Below are 26,938 nucleotides of genomic sequence, written 5' to 3'. Positions count from 1 at the left end.
TCGGTAATCGTTTCATCCTCGTTACGTTTCAAAGACGTTAATTCTGTATATAGGGATATTATTTTCGGTTTCCCTTTTGATAAATAATGTTCTCTTAATATGTTCAATGCTTTCCTCCCATCATCAATGCGTCTCTTATAATCAGAGACAGACTTCTATTGTCTGAACATTGAATCAGTTCTGCAAAAACAGTCGCGTTTTTTTTCGAGAAATTCGGGGGTCGTTTGGATTCTCTGTTGGAGATTGTATGACTTTGTGTAGTTTTCGAATCCTTAGATATCCCAGAAATTTTACCTGCCACAATTCGAATTTAGATTCCGATCCATCAAAGAAAAGACGGTGTCTGGGCGCATAACCTGTTAAGTTTTGAGACATTGTGTTGAACAAAGATGGCAGCGTAGTTCAGATCAGTAACCACCATCTTTGTTCAACACAATATCTCAGAACTTAAGAGGTTAACTACTCCACGGACCGCATTTGATTCGTGGTCGCCATCTTGGTTACTGATCTGAACTACGCCGCCATCTTTGTTCAACACAATGTCTCAAAACTTAACAATAACGTTAATAATTATTAATTAATATTTTCAAAATAAAAATAATTTATCATAGTGATTGTAAAAACTAAAATCAGTAGTAACCGCTCTGCCTGGCCAGAACAAATGCCCAGTAGGAACATTTCACAGCAATCACCGCTTTGATACACTATGATATGAAGAACAGGTAGGAACATGATGTCATGATGCGACCACTGCACACATAAAACAAAGGGAACTATGTTACGCTCCCTTATGTGTAAAGATAGTGAATAGGCTGGAACATTTTAGAAGTCCTGCATATAAAGATTTGCCTGCCAAAAATCAAATCAGTTTTCTCTTCAATTTCTCACGTGTTAATATGTGTTCAAGTAAACTCCGTCCTGGAAGACATACACTCGTCATGATTTTGCGCATGACTGACATGAACTTTATTACCCTTGAAGAAACTTACCACATTAAGTGAGGCTTAAATTTTCCTTCAAACAATTTTATTTTGAACTACTGTTCTTATAACACACACATGCATGCACATATTCGCTTATATTGATTTATGGACTGCTTTTCTCAAAAATAACCTACATGTGGCACTTTTATGAAAAAAAAAAAAATCAGTAATTTCAAACCTTGTGCTATTCTCACAAAATCCTTCTGTATGAACATTCCACACAAGAAATCATCATCATCATCATCATGACAGGCTTCTTGCCCGGACCAATGTGACTCTTCCTCTTCAGAGTTTCCTGTCTTCCATCAGTTGCCTCAGATCTTCAGGTTCACAGTTGGCGTTGTGTGCTATTTGTTGGATGTACATGGATCTAGGTCGTCCTCTGCTTGCGCATCCATGTCGTGGAGTCCATAGCAATACATCACTCACCAATTCATGCTTGCTCCTCAGACAATGACCGGCAAATCGTAAGCGTCTTTCTCTGATGATATTAGATATGGCAGGTAGATTGCCATATAGTTGCTGCTTCGTGGGAAGATTTTGCCAAGATATATTTAATATTGTTCTTAGCATACGGGTGTATGTGCCGTCTAGTTTTCTTTCCAATCTTTTGGTGAGTGTCCAGGTTGTAGCACCGTAAACAAGGACAGACTCTACCACTGCCCTGAAGAACTGCCTTTTCAGTTTGTCAGCCAGTCTCAAAGTTGGATAATATCACAGGTGATATTATCCGAGCTATCGAAAGATTCAATATGTTGGAACAATTTAAATTAATATTCCTGACATGTAAATAAATGTTTATGTTAATACAATGATTTCGTGTTCTTTGTTGAATGTTTTTAATATCTGGATTTCATTTTTATTTCCTTATGTAAGTATGTGGGTTGGCAAAACTTTTTTATTAATCGGCGATCCCATTAAATTTACTTTTAATGGTCCCACGGATACCCTCCTACTTTCGACTTCAATATATATGTGACATGCGCAACCTCAGTCTTATAAATTGACAAATTCTGATTATAAATTGATTTCCGACCTATATTTCTATAAATTGGTAACTCCACTTTGAATTCGCAATCTGATGACCACTCAGATGAAATACTGATGGTTCATTTCAAATAACATTGCTAACAAAATAGCGACGGCATACATTGTAATGATTTAATAAATTATAACTACTGTGCATACAGACAGTAATCGGGGAATTACTGGACGACAGTGGCTGACTAGAACATCCACTCGGCACACGATAGAGAATGACACTATGTCATTAAATTCAACTACACTTCCAACAGTAAAAGTGTCACCATTTTGGGTAGCACATGTAGAGGCCCAATTTTATATTGAAAGGATCCACAGCAAGCTTACTAAGCTCAACTGTCGTAGCCTTGCTATCACATGAGGTACTGGCTGAAGTGTGTGATTTCATCATAAGTCCACCTGGATCGGTTGCTTATGACACTTTTAAGTAGGAATTGATTAAATGAACGTCAGATTCACAACAACAGAACCTCTGCCAAGTCCTCATGGAAGAGGAGCTGGATGATAGGAAACCTTCTCAACTCTTGAAAAGAATAAAGCAACTACTAGGCAAGAACTCATTTCAACTAGATATTTACAAGCAACTATTTGTCAATAGACTGCCATCCAAAGTCCAACTGATACTTGCGTCCACTCAGGAAACAACACCAGTCGAAGGTTTGGCCAACCTTGCTGATAAAATAATGGAGGTCACAGCATGTCTCGCCAGTCAACCAAACTCCTGTCCTGACCATCTCTCTTTCCACACCTGAAGTTGACAAAGACAACACAGACGTCAGAGAGATGCTTAAAAAGAGTTAAGCAACCAGAATCTACTAACGAGAATCTAACAACAAGGCAGCATAGGCCTTACTGTCTTTAATAGTACATCTTTGATCACCGAAAGTCTGAGAGTCAAAACAGGTACCCTCTTCAAGACAACAACGATAATATCAATTATGCTATTATCATCAGAGTTACCGAGAAAAAGCTGTAAAATGCCAAAAGCTCTGCACATTTACAAACATCTAAATTGATGAGAAATAGCATAGCCAGGTGGTTAATGCCACTGACAGCCCTGGCTGGCTTTGTATGTGTCGCACTTTCTATGACACCGACAGGAATTCAGGCATACATTTTCTCTTTGATACAAAAGTAGAAGTGAGCTTAAAGGCAGCTAAACAAGAGTTTCAACGTATGCTGGACTTAGGCATCATTTGTTCATCTCTAAGCAACTGGTCATCACTGCTCCACATGGTTCGCATGAAAACATCAGGTGACTGGCGCCCTTGTGGGGATTACAGGGCACTTAACAGCTGAATACTATCTGATCCCTCACTTGCATGATTTTTCTAATTCGCTCAACAGAAAATCAATTTTCTCCAAAATCAACCAACAACAGAAAAGATGATTTGTAGTATAAAAACAAATATTGCACTTTGTTCCACGACAAAAAAAAAAAAAAAAGAAAGTAATTTCAAGTTTTATTGTTTACTAATGGAGGGCACCTGGCTTTGCCCGGTTGTAAAATATGCTTAAATATATTTGGATTCATGCAGATTTCGTATTTATTATTGCAGAGCCAATTTTCTATTAGTACTGATTTCAAGATTTAAAAAAAGAACTAGGATGCCATCAACTAGAATCGAAATCAAAACATTTAGCAATGTTTCCTACTGTTTGAGCTATCAACAGGTATAAAAGATTTAAAATTAAACCATGTCATTTAATTTGTACATGCGCAAAAGTAATAGAAATATGTCGGCATGTTGAAAAAAAATTTTGCATTTCAACTTGTTGACTTATTTATGTACACATTATTCATCCATCAAAGCAAAGATTTTACTCATTATTTGGTGTATAGCTATTTTCTGTTCATTTCAGTAGTTGTGTGACCAGTAGTTTAATGACAACTGGTACATATTCACTCGATCACTGTTGGTCAGGATACATACACAATTCAACTTTCCACAGGGTTAAGTCAAGTAAGTTAAGGTCAAAGTTAAATGCCATAAACAAAACAGTGATATGATAAATGACGTCATGTATTCAAGAACTCGAAGAAACAAAGGTTTTCAAATCAGTAAAAAACAATCATGAGACATGGAATAATGCAAGGCAGTTGACCAATAATGTAGAAAAACTAAGAGAATATTAGTCTGTCTGTCTCTCTCTCAAGTCAATACTCTTCAAAACAAAACTTTGAAGTGAACTCTTGGGAACATTTCTTTGCATTAGTTTTTGTGTGAAAAATGCATAAAAAATATTGTTATTGAAAATGTCACAGAGTCTTGAGAGAATAGTCATATGATAGGTTTAGTCTTAGTCATTAATATTTAAGAAAAAGTTAAAAAAAAAAACGATTTTATTTTGTAAGATTTTTAATTGGAATTATTTAAAATTAACTAAAAATCATTTTCGAAGTCAACTGAAATTGAAGAGTTACAATAAAATGTTTTCATTAAAGATTTTATCAGGGTTTATTTTTATAGAAATTATTCTCATGTTAGACAGAAAACACTTGAGAGTTGGGTTATGTCCAAAAATTCAGTATGCAAAGTTAGAATACTGGTAGTGGACTCTCTTTATCTAAATATGGAATGGAAGTCAGTAAACATGAAACGAAACAAAAAATCATATGTAAATAATTTATTTTTAAAAATTATTTTAATGTTAACATTTCTTGTGCTATTATGAAACAATAAAAAAGTAATAAACTTTCATTTTTTTACATTTCTATATTTTTTTAACACAAGTGTTAAAACAAAAACACTTTTGTAATATTTTTTAATTGAAATTATTTAAAAGTAACTAAAGATAATTTTTGAAGTCAACTGAAATCAGAAAGTTATGAAAAATATTTTCGTTAAAGATTTTATCAGAGTTTACTTCCTATAGGAAGTATTCTCATGTCAGACAGAAAACTCATGAGATTTGTATCTAGCAGGCTTTTAAATTCACTAAGTGCAGACATTCATGTGCACTTTTAATTTTGTTTTAAATATTAAAATATTTAAAGAAATGTAAAAAAAGTTTATTTTTTATTGTCATGCTAAAACAAAAACTGGTTCCATAGTGTTTTGTGTTTTATTTAATGTTTCCATTCCATATTTAGAAAACGGAGCCCATTTTTGGTATCTTAACTAAATTTTTGAGCATTACCGAGATTTCATGTGCACTTTTAATTTTGATTTTTCAGAAAATGAGGATCCGCATTTCCTACAGGAAAAATATCTTCTCCGCAGTAACAATAGAAATACACACGTCATTAATATTTAAGAAAAAATAAAAAACAGAAACAAAACGATTTTATAAGATTTTAATTGAAATTAATTAAAAATAACTAAAGATAATTTTGAAGTCAGCTGAAATCAAAGAGTTACAAAAAATATTTTCGCTAAATATTTTATCAGAGTTTACTTTATATATATATATATATATATATATATACACACACACACACACAGCACAATCACATTGACAAACCGGTTCTCACCAGATCACCGAAGTTAAGCAACGTTGAGCCTGGCTAGTATCTGGTGACCATTTGAGAAGGCGAGGCTCTGTATGTACTGTGAGGTAAAAATACTAGGTTGGGAAACTGGTGCTGTTTATCCTTCTCTCAAGGGTGATGGACCTCTCTTAAGCCATGGTAGGCAACCCATCTAGTGATGGCGTTGCAATAAAAAATACCCTTGATAGCTGTGGCAAAGCATCAAGTATTTCCAGCCATTAGAAAAAAACGTGAAAGATTCTGTGGAATTTATCCATGTTTCCCCTGCACCTACAACTACTGGCATCGGATGGAACATAACTGAGATTGGTATCTAGCAGACTTTTAAATTCTCTAATGTGCAGACATTCATGTGCACTTTTAATTTTGATTTTTCTGAAAATGAAGATCCGCATCTTTCACAGGAAAATGATTTATCGCGAGAGTGTAAGCGCATGTGTCGATTTAGGTTGGATTTTTCCGAAAATGAGGATCCGCATATCCCACAGGAAAATATCTTCTCCCCCATGTGAATCCTCACATGCCGATTCAAATTTGACTTTTCAGAAAATGAAGATCCACAAATATCACAAGAATATGGTTTCTCTCCAGTGTGTATACGGACATGGTTTTCAAGATGACATTGCACGGAGAATGAAGATCCACATAATCCGCAACAAAATGGTTTCTCTCCAGTGTGTATACGCATGTGGATTGTCAAATTTGACTGCTGGGAAAACGAAGATCCACAAATTTCACAGGAAAATAATTTCTCCCCGGTGTGTGTACGTTTGTGACGATTTAATTGCGATCGCTCGGAAAATGAAGATCCACAGCTTTCGCAGGTAAACGGTTTCACGCCAGAATGTGTTCGCATGTGTCGAGTTAACTGTGCTTTCTCGGAAACAGAAGATCCACAAATGTCACATGAAAACGGTTTGACCCCGGTGTGTATGTGCATATGACCCTGCAATGTTGATTTCAAAGAAAACGAACATCCACATATTTCACAGGAAAACGGTTTCTCACCGCTGTGTACACGCATATGCGTCTTAAAGTTAGACTTCTTTGAAAAAGAGGAGCCACACACTTCACAGGAAAATGGCTTTTCTCCAGTATGAACACGCAAATGAATATCAAGCTTAGATTTATAAGCAAAAGTTGCCAAGCAAAATGTACAGGAATATGGTTTCGCTACTGTGTGTATTTGTGTGTGCTTTGTTAGTTTGGATTTCAATGAAAATGTAGATCCACAATATGAACAGGAAAATGGTTTCTCTTCTGTCGGTAGAGCCAATTTATCTGAAAATAACAACAATATTAACATAAATGCAATAAATTTTATTTAATAGTCTTCTATTATAGAAATCTCACCTGTCTGTTAGTGTGTATTTATGTATGTGTGTCTGCTAAACATTTTTGTCAGCCGCATTAAAAAATCACAAGCCTGGTATTGTTAGAAAGAGCAAAGTCTCAGATGAATAATATCTCAAAATTAGAAAAAAAATGATTCATTCTATGAGGAGCAACTGGGCCAGTTTTTTGAAAGGGGGAACCTTTTCTCCCGGATTTCCAATGTTATTATGACATAATTTTAAAAGAATTCAATGAATTTATGAATTAATTTGGAAAAATGCTGAATCATTTTACCGGGAATTATGTCATCTCTTTTAAAAGGTGTCTATTATTACATGGAAAATACTGGATGCTTCTATAGTATGAAATCCAAAATATTGATTTTCAAGTAAAACAAATGAAACCTACATTATTGTCACGTGTCAAATAGTAAAATATCCAAGAATCACGAAAAACTATGAGGTAGAAAAATAATTTTAAATATAACTTAAATACATTGTGTTCTATGATTAATAAATGTTTATACTTGTTGTGGTGTGTCCGCCCTACAGATAATAATGAACTCTTTCAGGTCAATATCTTTTGGCATTAGCACTGGTTATGCTCAAGTCTTCCACTGATACATACCCACATTGTTTATTTGTCTTTTGTTCAATATATTGTGTTTCCCCTAATTACAGAGTTGTGTATAACTCAGTATTTGTTTCCGTCAATTAAAGGATGGAATATATTTAGTTTACTCAGATACAGAAAAAAATGTACTCACATTTCGGATGATGATAAAATATTTATTCATGAACTTAGAGTGAAATGAATACAGAAGATAAATGCAATTGAAGAGTCATGTTCACAAATGTTCAAATTGATGACAATTCGTATTATTTGGATTTCTCGGACTACTGTTCTCATCTTGAGTGAGATTTTCACAATGTTTCAGTCGATGTAACCTCTGACCTTCTTCAAGTGTATCTCTCCTGTTTCTCGATGTTAAATGTACATCTCCACATGACATGCGTATTGAACTAATACCCCAACGTATCTCATTACATATCACTTATATCCGTTATGTGATAATCACAATTTCATTCTATACCACCTTAATCACTATAGTTCTCCAATTTTTCTCCCTCCACATTTATAGTTTTACCCTCTGCCTTCAACACCCCATTATTTTGTTCCTAATGTAGTCATTGCTAGATGTCACATTTCTAATATGTTACCTAGCACCTTCTGTTTTCTTTGGATGAGAAACATTAGGGTTTGAAATATTAATATAAAGAGCATATATATAATTCGAAAAATACAATTGCGAATTACTTTGTTCTGAATGAATACCGACTGTATTTAATTTTAAACATGATGAACTAACAAATAAGAAGACAACTGTTTATTTAATCAGTTTTTAATCTTGCTCAAGTCTTTTAATTTTTTAAATAATTCATTATGATTTTTCTTTCTTTTTTTAAAAAAAAAAAAAGGAACTCCTGCAGAATACACAAGTCTTTTAATTTTTTAAATAATTCATTATGATTTTTCTTTTTTTAAAAAAAAAAAAAAAAAGAACTCCTGCAGAATACACACCATGCTATATTTTCAGATAGGATTTACATTTTATATTCAAATATGACGATATCTCTTGCTTATTATAGTTTTAGATGAAAGTATAGATTAGTTACAAAACGCCTTTCCCTCTCTGTGTTAAGAATAAGTTTCTGAATATGATTTCAGCACAGTCCGTAATCATCTAAAAATATCAGAAACATAGTCCAAATAGGAGTACATATTGTATGTTGACATTCTATGAAGAATAAACATTCAATTTTAATCTATTTGTAATTATGTTGTCTTCATCTCAACTGAATAATTCAATCTGAAGAACTATACTTGGTTTGTATAATTAATCAATAACAAATAAAATTCACTGTTCAAAACGTTTGCTGAATTTAAGAAACAAAAGAAATATTTTATTTTTGCTCATTTAACAAACTGAGAGACAGTATTTATCAGCAACTGGTAAATTTTTGGTTTCAACTTAAATTTTACTTCACTATTAAATTGCAATATTTGTTGAATATCAAATTAAATATTTGTTGAATAAAAATGGAAGGAGAAATTTTATTTTATATGTAAAATTTAAGAGAAAATTATCTCTAATGTCATTATTTACTCAAAATATTAACTAGTGTTGACTTGGATTTTTTGGTTCAGACAAATCTTATCAAGTAGAAAAAAAAGGATATAAAGGTCAGCAAGGGGTCAGATGGTTAATCTTGAGGCCATTGTTTTTCTGTGGAAAACAACAACTAGAGATAACTTAGATAAGAACAAGGGCAAAAAGAAGGTAATCTGACTTGAAACACAAAAAAGGGGCTCCTTCAGTCTTAGACTATGGATACCCACAAAGGGGTGCCTGCACATGAAATTTTTTGTGGCAGGAGTTGAGCAATCACCAACCACACCTTTCCTGAGTCGACATTGTTAAATACCAGTGGCAAGTGAAGTGTATGTACAGGACAACTGTAAACAAATGCCGAGATAAGCGGAGAGCACATACAGCACCTAGAATTCGCAAATGATCACCCCTCTGGTACTAATAAGGCTAGAAGTTGCTCAACTTTGGTGATCTGACAATAACTGGTGTGTCAACACGATTATGTGTATATAACTTGAAACACCAACATCAATGAAATGACTTTAAAATCAGTGACGGATAGTGTAAGGTCCCTATGTTTGAAACCTCTTAGCATATACGCATAATAAAAATAATTTCTTCTGAAATGAGAATTTATCGTTGGGTTTGTTTGCAACAACTTTGAAGAGACACCATCAATAAAGTAGTAATAGTTAAGTATTTGAACATGGTTGTCTGCAGAAGATGTTCACAACCATAGTGGAAAGTAGACTCTCAGGTGTTGTCCACAAATTTAGAAAAATGTATATGTAATAGATAAGTCAAAAAGGAACTCAGGAGTAATAAATTCATTCTCACTTCTCATTGTAAACATGTGGAAACAGCGAGAATATAGTCTTCAAAGAAACCAGTGAATGATCAAATTCTTAATAACCTAAAAGCACTAGAAAACAGTTTAAAAATCTTAAGGAAAATGAAAGAAAGAAGAACAAAAACTAAAAATGTGGAGTGAAATATAATCTTGTGAGGACAGTTCCAAGAGCAGCTCAACATCTCAACATCCATATAAACTAAGCTCGACATCTCAACATCCATATAAACTAAGCTCGACATCTCAACATCCATATAAACTAAGCTCGACATCTCAACATCCATATAAACTAAGCTCGACATCTCAACATCCATATAAACTAAGCTCGACATCTCAACATCCATATAAACTAAGCTCGACATCTCAACATCCATATAAACTAAGCTCGACATCTCAACATCCATATAAACTAAGCTCGACATCTCAACATCCATATAAACTAAGCTCGACATCTCAACATCCATATAAACTAAGCTCGACATCTCAACATCCATATAAACTAAGCTCGACATCTCAACATCCATATAAACTAAGCTCGACATCTCAACATCCATATAAACTAAGCTCGACATCTCAACATCCATATAAACTAAGCTCGACATCTCAACATCCATATAAACTAAGCTCGACATCTCAACATCCATATAAACTAAGCTCGACATCTCAACATCCATATAAACTAAGCTCGACATCTCAACATCCATATAAACTAAGCTCGACATCTCAACATCCATATAAACTAAGCTCGACATCTCAACATCCATATAAACTAAACTCGACATCTCAACATCCATATAAACTAAGCTCGACATCTCAACATCCATATAAACTAAGCTCGACATCTCAACATCCATATAAACTAAGCTCGACATCTCAACATCCATATAAACTAAGCTCGACATCTCAACATCCATATAAACTAAGCTCGACATCTCAACATCCATATAAACTAAGCTCGACATCTCAACATCCATATAAACTAAGCTCGACATCTCAACATCCATATAAACTAAGCTCGACATCTCAACATCCATATAAACTAAGCTCGACATCTCAACATCCATATAAACTAAGCTCGACATCTCAACATCCATATAAACTAAGCTCGACATCTCAACATCCATATAAACTAAGCTCGACATCTCAACATCCATATAAACTAAGCTCGACATCTCAACATCCATATAAACTAAGCTCGACATCTCAACATCCATATAAACTAAGCTCGACATCTCAACATCCATATAAACTAAGCTCGACATCTCAACATCCATATAAACTAAGCTCGACATCTCAACATCCATATAAACTAAGCTCAACATCTCAACATCCATATAAACTAAGCTCGACATCTCAACATCCATATAAACTAAGCTCGACATCTCAACATCCATATAAACTAAACTCGACATCTCAACATCCATATAAACTAAGCTCGACATCTCAACATCCATATAAACTAAGCTCAACATCTCAACATCCATATAAACTAAGCTCGACATCTCAACATCCATATAAACTAAGCTCGACATCTCAACATCCATATAAACTAAGCTCGACATCTCAACATCCATATAAACTAAGCTCGACATCTCAACATCCATATAAACTAAGCTCGACATCTCAACATCCATATAAACTAAGCTCGACATCTCAACATCCATATAAACTAAGCTCGACATCTCAACATCCATATAAACTAAGTTCGACATCTCAACATCCATATAAACAAACATGAGACTTCATTTTAATTAACATGGACGATGAAAGATTTTCCCTTAAACATTAAAAGAACTCAAATTTCAATTTCTTCAGTTGTTTACTCCCACCCTAGAATTTTAAGTTGGTGTTATACTTGATTAAATATACAAACACTGAGGACGTGATTATTACCCAACATGTCAGATGTCACAAACGTCATTTGTCCTGTCTGTCCTATAGTTCTGACAACGTTCTCATTTCTGGTCTAAGTAATCTATCAAAAACATTACTTCAGCATTAAATCCATTATAACCCATGGTAGTACATAAGTATAAATTGTATCAATTGGAAATGAATAATTGCTAGTACAGCCATGATCTATCTACACAGTACGTACCTGCACTATACAACATCTGCCACACTAATAAAACAGATGAAGTAGATATCCGAAAAATTAGACATTTCAAAAGTCGTCTAGAGGAATTTGTCAGCTTTGTAAACAAGTTCTATTTTATGTAAACAATGTCATTATTGCATTAACCTAAGTCGGCTGAGCCAAACTTGAGCCATAGTTCCTATAATAAATAAAAAACAGATACTATGTGGGTCGTTCCAAAAGTAAAGCTTCCTATTTTTTAACTAAAGAAATTGAAGAGCTACGAAGATGGGAATGGTATATCAAAATGAGCGATATTTTGCACTCCAGAATTAATTTTTCTACATAGTCACCATCATTCTCAAGTCTTATTTTGACAGGAATTCAATGATGCATCTCAGCTTCTAATGTATGTCTTAGAGTCTCACATTATCAAAATTTGCAACAGAGAGATGCAAATTTCAGGTCATAAATGCAGGAGTTCAGTCATCATAACAATGCAATTTGCAACACCGCTCTGATTCATTCAAGCAGAATAAAAAATAGATATTATTTTTGGAACGTCCCTTATAGATGTGTGACACTGTAAATTATGCGGTCCTTGTTAAAAGAAAAGGTTTTTCAAACAAGACAAACTAAATGGTCTCCTTACCTGAAATATTTCATAATTAACCACTCTTCAAAAGATCCAATTCATGTTTTGCATATAACTTCTATTAATTTTTTTGATTATCAAAAGAAAAATTGGTACTTGTCCAGAATTCTCCCATATTAAAAATCCATATAGAAAAATCTGTATGAGGTATGTACTTATGACAAAACAAAAATATCATATTCGAAAAATCATGTAAATTGATCAAGTAGTTTTATTTTTAAAGAAAATTTGTTTAGGTAATTAATGAGAATTTCTAGGTATTACAACATTGTGGTAAAAACAATCAAATGTTAAATTCAACAAAAACTCTTTACTCCAAATCTCAACACTCTGCTGTTAAAATTGAATTCTAAATCTCAATGCTCTGCTGTTAAAATTGAATTCTAAATCTCAACGCTCTGCTGTTAAAATTGAATTCTAAATCTCAACGCTCTGCTGTTAAAATTGAATTCTAAATCTCAATGCTCTGCTGTTAAAATTGAATTCTAAATCTCAATGCTCTGCTGTTAAAATTGAATTCTAAATCTCAATGCTCTGCTGTTAAAATTGAATTCTAAATCTCAATGCTCTGCTGTTAAAATTGAATTCTAAATCTCAATGCTCTGCTGTTAAAATTGAATTCTAAATCTCAATGCTCTGCTGTTAAAATTGAATTCTAAATCTCAATGCTCTGCTGTTAAAATTGAATTCTAAATCTCAATGCTCTGCTGTTAAAATTGAATTCTAAATCTCAATGCTCTGCTGTTAAAATTGAATTCTAAATCTCAATGCTCTGCTGTTAAAATTGAATTCTAAATCTCAATGCTCTGCTGTTAAAATTGAATTCTAAATCTCAATGCTCTGCTGTTAAAATTGAATTCTAAATCTCAATGCTCTGCTGTTAAAATTGAATTCTAAATCTCAATGCTCTGCTGTTAAAATTGAATTCTAAATCTCAATGCTCTGCTGTTAAAATTGAATTCTAAATCTCAATGCTCTGCTGTTAAAATTGAATTCTAAATCTCAATGCTCTGCTGTTAAAATTGAATTCTAAATCTCAATGCTCTGCTGTTAAAATTGAATTCTAAATCTCAATGCTCTGCTGTTAAAATTGAATTCTAAATCTCAATGCTCTGCTGTTAAAATTGAATTCTAAATCTCAATGCTCTGCTGTTAAAATTGAATTCTAAATCTCAATGCTCTGCTGTTAAAATTGAATTCTAAATCTCAATGCTCTGCTGTTAAAATTGAATTCTAAATCTCAATGCTCTGCTGTTAAAATTGAATTCTAAATCTCAATGCTCTGCTGTTAAAATTGAATTCTAAATCTCAATGCTCTGCTGTTAAAATTGAATTCTAAATCTCAATGCTCTGCTGTTAAAATTGAATTCTAAATCTCAATGCTCTGCTGTTAAAATTGAATTCTAAATCTCAATGCTCTGCTGTTAAAATTGAATTCTAAATCTCAATGCTCTGCTGTTAAAATTGAATTCTAAATCTCAATGCTCTGCTGTTAAAATTGAATTCTAAATCTCAATGCTCTGCTGTTAAAATTGAATTCTAAATCTCAATGCTCTGCTGTTAAAATTGAATTCTAAATCTCAATGCTCTGCTGTTAAAATTGAATTCTAAATCTCAATGCTCTGCTGTTAAAATTGAATTCTAAATCTCAATGCTCTGCTGTTAAAATTGAATTCTAAATCTCAATGCTCTGCTGTTAAAATTGAATTCTAAATCTCAATGCTCTGCTGTTAAAATTGAATTCTAAATCTCAATGCTCTGCTGTTAAAATTGAATTCTAAATCTCAATGCTCTGCTGTTAAAATTGAATTCTAAATCTCAATGCTCTGCTGTTAAAATTGAATTCTAAATCTCAATGCTCTGCTGTTAAAATTGAATTCTAAATCTCAATGCTCTGCTGTTAAAATTGAATTCTAAATCTCAATGCTCTGCTGTTAAAATTGAATTCTAAATCTCAATGCTCTGCTGTTAAAATTGAATTCTAAATCTCAATGCTCTGCTGTTAAAATTGAATTCTAAATCTCAATGCTCTGCTGTTAAAATTGAATTCTAAATCTCAATGCTCTGCTGTTAAAATTGAATTCTAAATCTCAATGCTCTGCTGTTAAAATTGAATTCTAAATCTCAATGCTCTGCTGTTAAAATTGAATTCTAAATCTCAATGCTCTGCTGTTAAAATTGAATTCTAAATCTCAATGCTCTGCTGTTAAAATTGAATTCTAAATCTCAATGCTCTGCTGTTAAAATTGAATTCTAAATCTCAATGCTCTGCTGTTAAAATTGAATTCTAAATCTCAATGCTCTGCTGTTAAAATTGAATTCTAAATCTCAATGCTCTGCTGTTAAAATTGAATTCTAAATCTCAATGCTCTGCTGTTAAAATTGAATTCTAAATCTCAATGCTCTGCTGTTAAAATTGAATTCTAAATCTCAATGCTCTGCTGTTAAAATTGAATTCTAAATCTCAATGCTCTGCTGTTAAAATTGAATTCTAAATCTCAATGCTCTGCTGTTAAAATTGAATTCTAAATCTCAATGCTCTGCTGTTAAAATTGAATTCTAAATCTCAATGCTCTGCTGTTAAAATTGAATTCTAAATCTCAATGCTCTGCTGTTAAAATTGAATTCTAAATCTCAATGCTCTGCTGTTAAAATTGAATTCTAAATCTCAATGCTCTGCTGTTAAAATTGAATTCTAAATCTCAATGCTCTGCTGTTAAAATTGAATTCTAAATCTCAATGCTCTGCTGTTAAAATTGAATTCTAAATCTCAATGCTCTGCTGTTAAAATTGAATTCTAAATCTCAATGCTCTGCTGTTAAAATTGAATTCTAAATCTCAATGCTCTGCTGTTAAAATTGAATTCTAAATCTCAATGCTCTGCTGTTAAAATTGAATTCTAAATCTCAATGCTCTGCTGTTAAAATTGAATTCTAAATCTCAATGCTCTGCTGTTAAAATTGAATTCTAAATCTCAATGCTCTGCTGTTAAAATTGAATTCTAAATCTCAATGCTCTGCTGTTAAAATTGAATTCTAAATCTCAATGCTCTGCTGTTAAAATTGAATTCTAAATCTCAATGCTCTGCTGTTAAAATTGAATTCTAAATCTCAATGCTCTGCTGTTAAAATTGAATTCTAAATCTCAATGCTCTGCTGTTAAAATTGAATTCTAAATCTCAATGCTCTGCTGTTAAAATTGAATTCTAAATCTCAATGCTCTGCTGTTAAAATTGAATTCTAAATCTCAATGCTCTGCTGTTAAAATTGAATTCTAAATCTCAATGCTCTGCTGTTAAAATTGAATTCTAAATCTCAATGCTCTGCTGTTAAAATTGAATTCTAAATCTCAATGCTCTGCTGTTAAAATTGAATTCTAAATCTCAATGCTCTGCTGTTAAAATTGAATTCTAAATCTCAATGCTCTGCTGTTAAAATTGAATTCTAAATCTCAATGCTCTGCTGAAAATTGAATTCTAAATCTCAATGCTCTGCTGTTAAAATTGAATTCTAAATCTCAATGCTCTGCTGTTAAAATTGAATTCTAAATCTCAATGCTCTGCTGTTAAAATTGAATTCTAAATCTCAATGCTCTGCTGTTAAAATTGAATTCTAAATCTCAATGCTCTGCTGTTAAAATTGAATTCTAAATCTCAATGCTCTGCTGTTAAAATTGAATTCTAAATCTCAATGCTCTGCTGTTAAAATTGAATTCTAAATCTCAATGCTCTGCTGTTAAAATTGAATTCTAAATCTCAATGCTCTGCTGTTAAAATTGAATTCTAAATCTCAATGCTCTGCTGTTAAAATTGAATTCTAAATCTCAATGCTCTGCTGTTAAAATTGAATTCTAAATCTCAATGCTCTGCTGTTAAAATTGAATTCTAAATCTCAATGCTCTGCTGTTAAAATTGAATTCTAAATCTCAATGCTCTGCTGTTAAAATTGAATTCTAAATCTCAATGCTCTGCTGTTAAAATTGAATTCTAAATCTCAATGCTCTGCTGTTAAAATTGAATTCTAAATCTCAATGCTCTGCTGTTAAAATTGAATTCTAAATCTCAATGCTCTGCTGTTAAAATTGAATTCTAAATCTCAATGCTCTGCTGTTAAAATTGAATTCTAAATCTCAATGCTCTGCTGTTAAAATTGAATTCTAAATCTCAATGCTCTGCTGTTAAAATTGAATTCTAAATCTCAATGCTCTGCTGTTAAAATTGAATTCTAAATCTCAATGCTCTGCTGTTAAAATTGAATTCTAAATCTCAATGCTCTGCTGTTAAAATTGAATTCTAAATCTCAATGCTCTGCTGTTAAAATTGAATTCTAAATCTCAATGCTCTGCTGTTAAAATTGAATTCTAAATCTCAATGCTCTGCTGTTAAAATTGAATTCTAAATCTCAATGCTCTGCTGTTAAAATTGAATTCTAAATCTCAATGCTCTGCTGTTAAAATTGAATTCTAAATCTCAATGCTCTGCTGTTAAAATTGAATTCTAAATCTCAATGCTCTGCTGTTAAAATTGAATTCTAAATCTCAATGCTCTGCTGTTAAAATTGAATTCTAAATCTCAATGCTCTGCTGTTAAAATTGAATTCTAAATCTCAATGCTCTGCTGTTAAAATTGAATTCTAAATCTCAATGCTCTGCTGTTAAAATTGAATTCTAAATCTCAATGCTCTGCTGTTAAAATTGAATTCTAAATCTCAATGCTCTGCTGTTAAAATTGAATTCTAAATCTCAATGCTCTGCTGTTAAAATTGAATTCTAAATCTCAATGCTCTGCTGTTAAAATTGAATTCTAAATCTCAATGCTCTGCTGTTAAAATTGAATTCTAAATCTCAATGCTCTGCTGTTAAAATTGAATTCTAAATCTCAATGCTCTGCTGTTAAAATTGAATTCTAAATCTCAATGCTCTGCTGTTAAAATTGAATTCTAAATCTCAATGCTCTGCTGTTAAAATTGAATTCTAAATCTCAATGCTCTGCTGTTAAAATTGAATTCTAAATCTCAATGCTCTGCTGTTAAAATTGAATTCTAAATCTCAATGCTCTGCTGTTAAAATTGAATTCTAAATCTCAATGCTCTGCTGTTAAAATTGAATTCTAAATCTCAATGCTCTGCTGTTAAAATTGAATTCTAAATCTCAATGCTCTGCTGTTAAAATTGAATTCTAAATCTCAATGCTCTGCTGTTAAAATTGAATTCTAAATCTCAATGCTCTGCTGTTAAAATTGAATTCTAAATCTCAATGCTCTGCTGTTAAAATTGAATTCTAAATCTCAATGCTCTGCTGTTAAAATTGAATTCTAAATCTCAATGCTCTGCTGTTAAAATTGAATTCTAAATCTCAATGCTCTGCTGTTAAAATTGAATTCTAAATCTCAATGCTCTGCTGTTAAAATTGAATTCTAAATCTCAATGCTCTGCTGTTAAAATTGAATTCTAAATCTCAATGCTCTGCTGTTAAAATTGAATTCTAAATCTCAATGCTCTGCTGTTAAAATTGAATTCTAAATCTCAATGCTCTGCTGTTAAAATTGAATTCTAAATCTCAATGCTCTGCTGTTAAAATTGAATTCTAAATCTCAATGCTCTGCTGTTAAAATTGAATTCTAAATCTCAATGCTCTGCTGTTAAAATTGAATTCTAAATCTCAATGCTCTGCTGTTAAAATTGAATTCTAAATCTCAATGCTCTGCTGTTAAAATTGAATTCTAAATCTCAATGCTCTGCTGTTAAAATTGAATTCTAAATCTCAATGCTCTGCTGTTAAAATTGAATTCTAAATCTCAATGCTCTGCTGTTAAAATTGAATTCTAAATCTCAATGCTCTGCTGTTAAAATTGAATTCTAAATCTCAATGCTCTGCTGTTAAAATTGAATTCTAAATCTCAATGCTCTGCTGTTAAAATTGAATTCTAAATCTCAATGCTCTGCTGTTAAAATTGAATTCTAAATCTCAATGCTCTGCTGTTAAAATTGAATTCTAAATCTCAATGCTCTGCTGTTAAAATTGAATTCTAAATCTCAATGCTCTGCTGTTAAAATTGAATTCTAAATCTCAATGCTCTGCTGTTAAAATTGAATTCTAAATCTCAATGCTCTGCTGTTAAAATTGAATTCTAAATCTCAATGCTCTGCTGTTAAAATTGAATTCTAAATCTCAATGCTCTGCTGTTAAAATTGAATTCTAAATCTCAATGCTCTGCTGTTAAAATTGAATTCTAAATCTCAATGCTCTGCTGTTAAAATTGAATTCTAAATCTCAATGCTCTGCTGTTAAAATTGAATTCTAAATCTCAATGCTCTGCTGTTAAAATTGAATTCTAAATCTCAATGCTCTGCTGTTAAAATTGAATTCTAAATCTCAATGCTCTGCTGTTAAAATTGAATTCTAAATCTCAATGCTCTGCTGTTAAAATTGAATTCTAAATCTCAATGCTCTGCTGTTAAAATTGAATTCTAAATCTCAATGCTCTGCTGTTAAAATTGAATTCTAAATCTCAATGCTCTGCTGTTAAAATTGAATTCTAAATCTCAATGCTCTGCTGTTAAAATTGAATTCTAAATCTCAATGCTCTGCTGTTAAAATTGAATTCTAAATCTCAATGCTCTGCTGTTAAAATTGAATTCTAAATCTCAATGCTCTGCTGTTAAAATTGAATTCTAAATCTCAATGCTCTGCTGTTAAAATTGAATTCTAAATCTCAATGCTCTGCTGTTAAAATTGAATTCTAAATCTCAATGCTCTGCTGTTAAAATTGAATTCTAAATCTCAATGCTCTGCTGTTAAAATTGAATTCTAAATCTCAATGCTCTGCTGTTAAAATTGAATTCTAAATCTCAATGCTCTGCTGTTAAAATTGAATTCTAAATCTCAATGCTCTGCTGTTAAAATTGAATTCTAAATCTCAATGCTCTGCTGTTAAAATTGAATTCTAAATCTCAATGCTCTGCTGTTAAAATTGAATTCTAAATCTCAATGCTCTGCTGTTAAAATTGAATTCTAAATCTCAATGCTCTGCTGTTAAAATTGAATTCTAAATCTCAATGCTCTGCTGTTAAAATTGAATTCTAAATCTCAATGCTCTGCTGTTAAAATTGAATTCTAAATCTCAATGCTCTGCTGTTAAAATTGAATTCTAAATCTCAATGCTCTGCTGTTAAAATTGAATTCTAAATCTCAATGCTCTGCTGTTAAAATTGAATTCTAAATCTCAATGCTCTGCTGTTAAAATTGAATTCTAAATCTCAATGCTCTGCTGTTAAAATTGAATTCTAAATCTCAATGCTCTGCTGTTAAAATTGAATTCTAAATCTCAATGCTCTGCTGTTAAAATTGAATTCTAAATCTCAATGCTCTGCTGTTAAAATTGAATTCTAAATCTCAATGCTCTGCTGTTAAAATTGAATTCTAAATCTCAATGCTCTGCTGTTAAAATTGAATTCTAAATCTCAATGCTCTGCTGTTAAAATTGAATTCTAAATCTCAATGCTCTGCTGTTAAAATTGAATTCTAAATCTCAATGCTCTGCTGTTAAAATTGAATTCTAAATCTCAATGCTCTGCTGTTAAAATTGAATTCTAAATCTCAATGCTCTGCTGTTAAAATTGAATTCTAAATCTCAATGCTCTGCTGTTAAAATTGAATTCTAAATCTCAATGCTCTGCTGTTAAAATTGAATTCTAAATCTCAATGCTCTGCTGTTAAAATTGAATTCTAAATCTCAATGCTCTGCTGTTAAAATTGAATTCTAAATCTCAATGCTCTGCTGTTAAAATTGAATTCTAAATCTCAATGCTCTGCTGTTAAAATTGAATTCTAAATCTCAATGCTCTGCTGTTAAAATTGAATTCTAAATCTCAATGCTCTGCTGTTAAAATTGAATTCTAAATCTCAATGCTCTGCTGTTAAAATTGAATTCTAAATCTCAATGCTCTGCTGTTAAAATTGAATTCTAAATCTCAATGCTCTGCTGTTAAAATTGAATTCTAAATCTCAATGCTCTGCTGTTAAAATTGAATTCTAAATCTCAATGCTCTGCTGTTAAAATTGAATTCTAAATCTCAATGCTCTGCTGTTAAAATTGAATTCTAAATCTCAATGCTCTGCTGTTAAAATTGAATTCTAAATCTCAATGCTCTGCTGTTAAAATTGAATTCTAAATCTCAATGCTCTGCTGTTAAAATTGAATTCTAAATCTCAATGCTCTGCTGTTAAAATTGAATTCTAAATCTCAATGCTCTGCTGTTAAAATTGAATTCTAAATCTCAATGCTCTGGCTGTTAAAATTGAATTCTAAATCTCAATGCTCTGCTGTTAAAATTGAATTCTAAATCTCAATGCTCTGCTGTTAAAATTGAATTCTAAATCTCAATGCTCTGCTGTTAAAATTGAATTCTAAATCTCAATGCTCTGCTGTTAAAATTGAATTCTAAATCTCAATGCTCTGCTGTTAAAATTGAATTCTAAATCTCAATGCTCTGCTGTTAAAATTGAATTCTAAATCTCAATGCTCTGCTGTTAAAATTGAATTCTAAATCTCAATGCTCTGCTGTTAAAATTGAATTCTAAATCTCAATGCTCTGCTGTTAAAATTGAATTCTAAATCTCAATGCTCTGCTGTTAAAATTGAATTCTAAATCTCAATGCTCTGCTGTTAAAATTGAATTCTAAATCTCAATGCTCTGCTGTTAAAATTGAATTCTAAATCTCAATGCTCTGCTGTTAAAATTGAATTCTAAATCTCAATGCTCTGCTGTTAAAATTGAATTCTAAATCTCAATGCTCTGCTGTTAAAATTGAATTCTAAATCTCAATGCTCTGCTGTTAAAATTGAATTCTAAATCTCAATGCTCTGCTGTTAAAATTGAATTCTAAATCTCAATGCTCTGCTGTTAAAATTGAATTCTAAATCTCAATGCTCTGCTGTTAAAATTGAATTCTAAATCTCAATGCTCTGCTGTTAAAATTGAATTCTAAATCTCAATGCTCTGCTGTTAAAATTGAATTCTAAATCTCAATGCTCTGCTGTTAAAATTGAATTCTAAATCTCAATGCTCTGCTGTTAAAATTGAATTCTAAATCTCAATGCTCTGCTGTTAAAATTGAATTCTAAATCTCAATGCTCTGCTGTTAAAATTGAATTCTAAATCTCAATGCTCTGCTGTTAAAATTGAATTCTAAATCTCAATGCTCTGCTGTTAAAATTGAATTCTAAATCTCAATGCTCTGCTGTTAAAATTGAATTCTAAATCTCAATGCTCTGCTGTTAAAATTGAATTCTAAATCTCAATGCTCTGCTGTTAAAATTGAATTCTAAATCTCAATGCTCTGCTGTTAAAATTGAATTCTAAATCTCAATGCTCTGCTGTTAAAATTGAATTCTAAATCTCAATGCTCTGCTGTTAAAATTGAATTCTAAATCTCAATGCTCTGCTGTTAAAATTGAATTCTAAATCTCAATGCTCTGCTGTTAAAATTGAATTCTAAATCTCAATGCTCTGCTGTTAAAATTGAATTCTAAATCTCAATGCTCTGCTGTTAAAATTGAATTCTAAATCTCAATGCTCTGCTGTTAAAATTGAATTCTAAATCTCAATGCTCTGCTGTTAAAATTGAATTCTAAATCTCAATGCTCTGCTGTTAAAATTGAATTCTAAATCTCAATGCTCTGCTGTTAAAATTGAATTCTAAATCTCAATGCTCTGCTGTTAAAATTGAATTCTAAATCTCAATGCTCTGCTGTTAAAATTGAATTCTAAATCTCAATGCTCTGCTGTTAAAATTGAATTCTAAATCTCAATGCTCTGCTGTTAAAATTGAATTCTAAATCTCAATGCTCTGCTGTTAAAATTGAATTCTAAATCTCAATGCTCTGCTGTTAAAATTGAATTCTAAATCTCAATGCTCTGCTGTTTAAAATTGAATTCTAAATCTCAATGCTCTGCTGTTAAAATTGAATTCTAAATCTCAATGCTCTGCTGTTAAAATTGAATTCTAAATCTCAATGCTCTGCTGTTAAAATTGAATTCTAAATCTCAATGCTCTGCTGTTAAAATTGAATTCTAAATCTCAATGCTCTGCTGTTAAAATTGAATTCTAAATCTCAATGCTCTGCTGTTAAAATTGAATTCTAAATCTCAATGCTCTGCTGTTAAAATTGAATTCTAAATCTCAATGCTCTGCTGTTAAAATTGAATTCTAAATCTCAATGCTCTGCTGTTAAAATTGAATTCTAAATCTCAATGCTCTGCTGTTAAAATTGAATTCTAAATCTCAATGCTCTGCTGTTAAAATTGAATTCTAAATCTCAATGCTCTGCTGTTAAAATTGAATTCTAAATCTCAATGCTCTGCTGTTAAAATTGAATTCTAAATCTCAATGCTCTGCTGTTAAAATTGAATTCTAAATCTCAATGCTCTGCTGTTAAAATTGAATTCTAAATCTCAATGCTCTGCTGTTAAAATTGAATTCTAAATCTCAATGCTCTGCTGTTAAAATTGAATTCTAAATCTCAATGCTCTGCTGCCAAAAACTCTTTATCTCCAAATCTCAACACTCTGCTGTTAAAATTGAATTCTAAATCTCAATGCTCTGCTGTTAAAATTGAATTCTAAATCTCAATGCTCTGCTGTTAAAATTGAATTCTAAATCTCAATGCTCTGCTGTTAAAATTGAATTCTAAATCTCAATGCTCTGCTGTTAAAATTGAATTCTAAATCTCAATGCTCTGCTGCCAAAAACTCTTTACTCCAAATCTCAACACTCTGCTGTTAAAATTGAATTCTAAATCTCAATGCTCTGCTGTTAAAATTGAATTCTAAATCTCAATGCTCTGCTGTTAAAATTGAATTCTAAATCTCAATGCTCTGCTGTTAAAATTGAATTCTAAATCTCAATGCTCTGCTGTTAAAATTGAATTCTAAATCTCAATGCTCTGCTGCCAAAAACTCTTTACTCCAAATCTCAACACTCTGCTGTTAAAATTGAATTCTAAATCTCAATGCTCTGCTGTTAAAATTGAATTCTAAATCTCAATGCTCTGCTGTTAAAATTGAATTCTAAATCTCAATGCTCTGCTGCCAAAAACTCTTTACTCCAAATCTCAACAGCTCTGCTGTTAAAATTGAATTCTAAATCTCAATGCTCTGCTGTTAAAATTGAATTCTAAATCTCAATGCTCTGCTGTTAAAATTGAATTCTAAATCTCAATGCTCTGCTGTTAAAATTGAATTCTAAATCTCAATGCTCTGCTGTTAAAATTGAATTCTAAATCTCAATGCTCTGCTGTTAAAATTGAATTCTAAATCTCAATGCTCTGCTGTTAAAATTGAATTCTAAATCTCAATGCTCTGCTGTTAAAATTGAATTCTAAATCTCAATGCTCTGCTGTTAAAATTGAATTCTAAATCTCAATGCTCTGCTGTTAAAATTGAATTCTAAATCTCAACACTCTGCTTGTCAAAATTGAATTCTAAATCTCAATGCTCTGCTGTTAAAATTGAATTCTAAATCTCAATGCTCTGCTGTTAAAATTGAATTCTAAATCTCAATGCTCTGCTGTTAAAATTGAATTCTAAATCTCAATGCTCTGCTGTTAAAATTGAATTCTAAATCTCAATGCTCTGCTGCCAAAAACTCTTTACTCCAAATCTCAACACTCTGCTGTTAAAATTGAATTCTAAATCTCAATGCTCTGCTGTTAAAATTGAATTCTAAATCTCAATGCTCTGCTGTTAAAATTGAATTCTAAATCTCAATGCTCTGCTGTTAAAATTGAATTCTAAATCTCAATGCTCTGCTGTTAAAATTGAATTCTAAATCTCAATGCTCTGCTGTTAAAATTGAATTCTAAATCTCAATGCTCTGCTGTTAAAATTGAATTCTAAATCTCAATGCTCTGCTGTTAAAATTGAATTCTAAATCTCAATGCTCTGCTGTTAAAATTGAATTCTAAATCTCAATGCTCTGCTGTTAAAATTGAATTCTAAATCTCAATGCTCTGCTGTTAAAATTGAATTCTAAATCTCAATGCTCTGCTGTTAAAATTGAATTCTAAATCTCAATGCTCTGCTGTTAAAATTGAATTCTAAATCTCAATGCTCTGCTGTTAAAATTGAATTCTAAATCTCAATGCTCTGCTGCCAAAAACTCTTTACTCCAAATCTCAACACTCTGCTGTTAAAATTGAATTCTAAATCTCAATGCTCTGCTGTTAAAATTGAATTCTAAATCTCAATGCTCTGCTGTTAAAATTGAATTCTAAATCTCAATGCTCTGCTGTTAAAATTGAATTCTAAATCTCAATGCTCTGCTGTTAAAATTGAATTCTAAATCTCAATGCTCTGCTGCCAAAAACTCTTTACTCCAAATCTCAACACTCTGCTGTTAAAATTGAATTCTAAATCTCAATGCTCTGCTGTTAAAATTGAATTCTAAATCTCAATGCTCTGCTGTTAAAATTGAATTCTAAATCTCAATGCTCTGCTGTTAAAATTGAATTCTAAATCTCAATGCTCTGCTGTTAAAATTGAATTCTAAATCTCAATGCTCTGCTGCCAAAAACTCTTTACTCCAAATCTCAACACTCTGCTGTTAAAATTGAATTCTAAATCTCAATGCTCTGCTGTTAAAATTGAATTCTAAATCTCAATGCTCTGCTGTTAAAATTGAATTCTAAATCTCAATGCTCTGCTGCCAAAACTCTTTACTCCAAATCTCAACACTCTGCTGTTAAAATTGAATTCTAAATCTCAATGCTCTGCTGTTAAAATTGAATTCTAAATCTCAATGCTCTGCTGTTAAAATTGAATTCTAAATCTCAATGCTCTGCTGTTAAAATTGAATTCTAAATCTCAATGCTCTGCTGTTAAAATTGCTTTACTCCAAATCTCAACACTCTGCTGTTAAAATTGAATTCTAAATCTCAATGCTCTGCTGTTAAAATTGAATTCTAAATCTCAATGCTCTGCTGTTAAAATTGAATTCTAAATCTCAATGCTCTGCTGTTAAAATTGAATTCTAAATCTCAATGCTCTGCTGTTAAAATTGAATTCTAAATCTCAATGCTCTGCTGCCAAAAACTCTTTACTCCAAATCTCAACACTCTGCTGTTAAAATTGAATTCTAAATCTCAATGCTCTGCTGTCAAAATTGAATTCTAAATCTCAATGCTCTGCTGCCAAAAACTCTTTACTCCAAATCTCAACACTCTGCTGTTAAAATTGAATTCTAAATCTCAATGCTCTGCTGTTAAAATTGAATTCTAAATCTCAATGCTCTGCTGCCAAAAACTCTTTACTCCAAATCTCAACACTCTGCTGTTAAAATTGAATTCTAAATCTCAACACTCTGCTGTTAAAATTGAATTCTAAATCTCAATGCTCTGCTGTTAAAATTGAATTCTAAATCTCAATGCTCTGCTGTTAAAATTGAATTCTAAATCTCAATGCTCTGCTGTTAAAATTGAATTCTAAATCTCAATGCTCTGCTGTTAAAATTGAATTCTAAATCTCAATGCTCTGCTGTTAAAATTGAATTCTAAATCTCAATGCTCTGCTGTTAAAATTGAATTCTAAATCTCAATGCTCTGCTGTTAAAATTGAATTCTAAATCTCAATGCTCTGCTGTTAAAATTGAATTCTAAATCTCAATGCTCTGCTGTTAAAATTGAATTCTAAATCTCAATGCTCTGCTGTTAAAATTGAATTCTAAATCTCAATGCTCTGCTGTTAAAATTGAATTCTAAATCTCAATGCTCTGCTGTTAAAATTGAATTCTAAATCTCAATGCTCTGCTGTTAAAATTGAATTCTAAATCTCAACACTCTGCTGTTAAAATTGAATTCTAAATCTCAATGCTCTGCTGTTAAAATTGAATTCTAAATCTCAATGCTCTGCTGTTAAAATTGAATTCTAAATCTCAATGCTCTGCTGCCAAAAACTCTTTACTCCAAATCTCAACACTCTGCTGTTAAAATTGAATTCTAAATCTCAATGCTCTGCTGTTAAAATTGAATTCTAAATCTCAATGCTCTGCTGCCAAAAACTCTTTACTCCAAATCTCAACACTCTGCTGTTAAAATTGAATTCTAAATCTCAACACTCTGCTGTTAAAATTGAATTCTAAATCTCAATGCTCTGCTGTTAAAATTGAATTCTAAATCTCAATGCTCTGCTGTTAAAATTGAATTCTAAATCTCAATGCTCTGCTGTTAAAATTGAATTCTAAATCTCAATGCTCTGCTGTTAAAATTGAATTCTAAATCTCAATGCTCTGCTGTTAAAATTGAATTCTAAATCTCAATGCTCTGCTGTTAAAATTGAATTCTAAATCTCAATGCTC

At 31.7% G+C, this 26,938-nt stretch overlaps 1 protein-coding gene across 1 annotated transcript in view; it reads right to left on the bottom strand.

Annotated features, from left to right (window-relative positions):
- Positions 1–5,308: 5,308 nt before the first annotated feature.
- Positions 5,309–26,938, bottom strand: part of LOC145269283 (uncharacterized) — a 45,839-nt gene continuing 24,209 nt past the window's right edge. Inside the window, exon 2 of the mRNA XM_080124966.1 lies at positions 5,309–6,798. Coding sequence (XP_079981092.1) covers positions 5,831–6,798 — 968 coding nt within the window. The 3' untranslated portion in view covers positions 5,309–5,830. The remainder of the gene's footprint in view (positions 6,799–26,938) is intronic.

The sequence above is a fragment of the Euprymna scolopes genome, chromosome 45 (genome assembly GCF_053919585.1).
Source record: "Euprymna scolopes isolate OS-2025 chromosome 45, ASM5391958v1, whole genome shotgun sequence".
Classification (NCBI taxonomy): domain Eukaryota; kingdom Metazoa; phylum Mollusca; class Cephalopoda; order Sepiida; family Sepiolidae; genus Euprymna; species Euprymna scolopes.
This window is presented reverse-complemented; position numbering and strand designations above follow the sequence as displayed.